The sequence below is a fragment of the Colobus angolensis genome, unplaced genomic scaffold (assembly GCF_000951035.1).
Source record: "Colobus angolensis palliatus isolate OR3802 unplaced genomic scaffold, Cang.pa_1.0 Scaffold413, whole genome shotgun sequence".
Classification (NCBI taxonomy): Eukaryota; Metazoa; Chordata; class Mammalia; order Primates; family Cercopithecidae; genus Colobus; species Colobus angolensis.
Window position 1 is genome coordinate 1,763,920 of NW_012117522.1, and position 1,578 is coordinate 1,765,497.

General features: G+C 44.2%; 1 protein-coding gene across 1 annotated transcript in view; it reads left to right on the forward strand.

The window, feature by feature from the left end:
* The window catches only part of LOC105521955 (intraflagellar transport protein 172 homolog), a 65,677-nt gene that overhangs the window by 9,598 nt on the left and 54,501 nt on the right, over positions 1 to 1,578 (forward strand). The window contains exons 2-3 of the mRNA XM_011956330.1: positions 48 to 127; positions 331 to 418. Of these exons, the coding sequence (XP_011811720.1) occupies positions 48 to 127; positions 331 to 418 (168 nt within the window). The remainder of the gene's footprint in view (positions 1 to 47; positions 128 to 330; positions 419 to 1,578) is intronic.

Genomic DNA, 1,578 nt, shown 5'->3' on the forward strand with positions numbered 1-1,578 from the left:
AAAAAAAAAATAGCCTAACCATACTTCTGTCATTTTTCCATTTTCAGGTTCGTTTAGCAAACACCAAAACTAATAAATCATCTACCATCTATGGGCCAGAGTCTTACGTGGTGTCCCTGACAACAAAGTGAGTAAAGAGGAGTAGTATCACAAGAGTCTGAAAGTGTTAGGAAAACGCTGTGGGGAAATATGGACTGCAAGACCATAGTATGAAAGGCAGGAGAACTGGTAGCAGGAACCACAGACAGGGTTGTGTTTGACAGAGAAAGGGGCTTTCTTGGTGAGATAAAATAATCTCTTCCTATATTTCTCTCCCTTCTCCTTTTTTAGTTGCTCTGGGAAAGGAATTCTCTCTGGTCATGCAGATGGTACCATTGTTAGGTATTTCTTTGATGATGAAGGCTCTGGAGAGTCACAGGTATGAATAAAGAATGTTGTGGGAGGCTGACGTGGGTGAATTGCTTGAGTCTAGGAGTTTGAAACCAGCCTGGGCAACATAGTGAAACCCTATCTCTACCCCAAAAAAAAAAAAATACAAAAATTAGTCGGGCATAGTGGCGTGGGCCTGTAATCCCAGCTACTCAGGAAGCTGAAGTGGGAGGATCACTTGAGCCCAGGAGGCTGAGGCTGCAGTGAGCTGAAATAGCACCACTGCAGTACAGCCTGGGTGACAGAACAAGACCCTGTCTCAGGAAAAAAAAAAAAAGGATGCTGTGGGATAGGGGATAAGGAAATTCCAGGAACCCTCCTAGAGGAGGTTGGACTTCTAAGGCACTTGGATTGAGGTACTAAGGGAGGAAGCTAGAGGAGTGAGACCTCAGGGACAGAGAAAAAGTTGGATGTGGCCACTGAAAGGATTTGTGTTTAAGAGCCTGGAGCTTACTACTTATAAGAAGGGATGACTCAGGTGGAAGGGACTTTGAGACAAAGGGAAATAAAAACTCTTAGGGTAATGAAAAGTGAAAATTATTCCTATTTGTGTAAAATATATATAATACCTATTTATGTATGTAGATTCATAGAAACAAGAGTTAACAGTTTACTCTGGAAAGGGGAAAGGAAAAAGATGGGGAATAAAAAGGAAACTTTCATGTTACTCTATATAATTCTGTATTGTTTGAATCATTTACATTAAGAATTACTTGTGGGCCGTGCACAGTTGTGCACGCCTGTAATCCCAGCACTTTGGGAGGCCAAGGCGGGTGGATCACCTGAGGCCAGGAGTTCAAGACCAGCCTGATGAACAAGGTGAAACCCTGTCTCTAATAGATACAAAAACATTAGCTGGGCCTGGTGGCACATGCCTATAATCCCAGCTATTTGGGTGGCTGAGGCAGGAGAATCGCTTGAACCTGGGAGGCAGAGGTTGCAGTGAGCCAAGATCGCATGCCATTGTACTCCAGACTGGACAACAAGAGGGAAACGCTGTCTAAAAACAAAAAAAGAATTACTTGTATAAGCCGGGCACAGTGGCTCACTCCTGTAATCCCAGCACTTTGGGAGGCTGAGGCGGGTGGATCACCTGAAGTGAGGAGTTCGAGACCAGCCTGGCCAACATGGTGAAACCCCATCTCTACT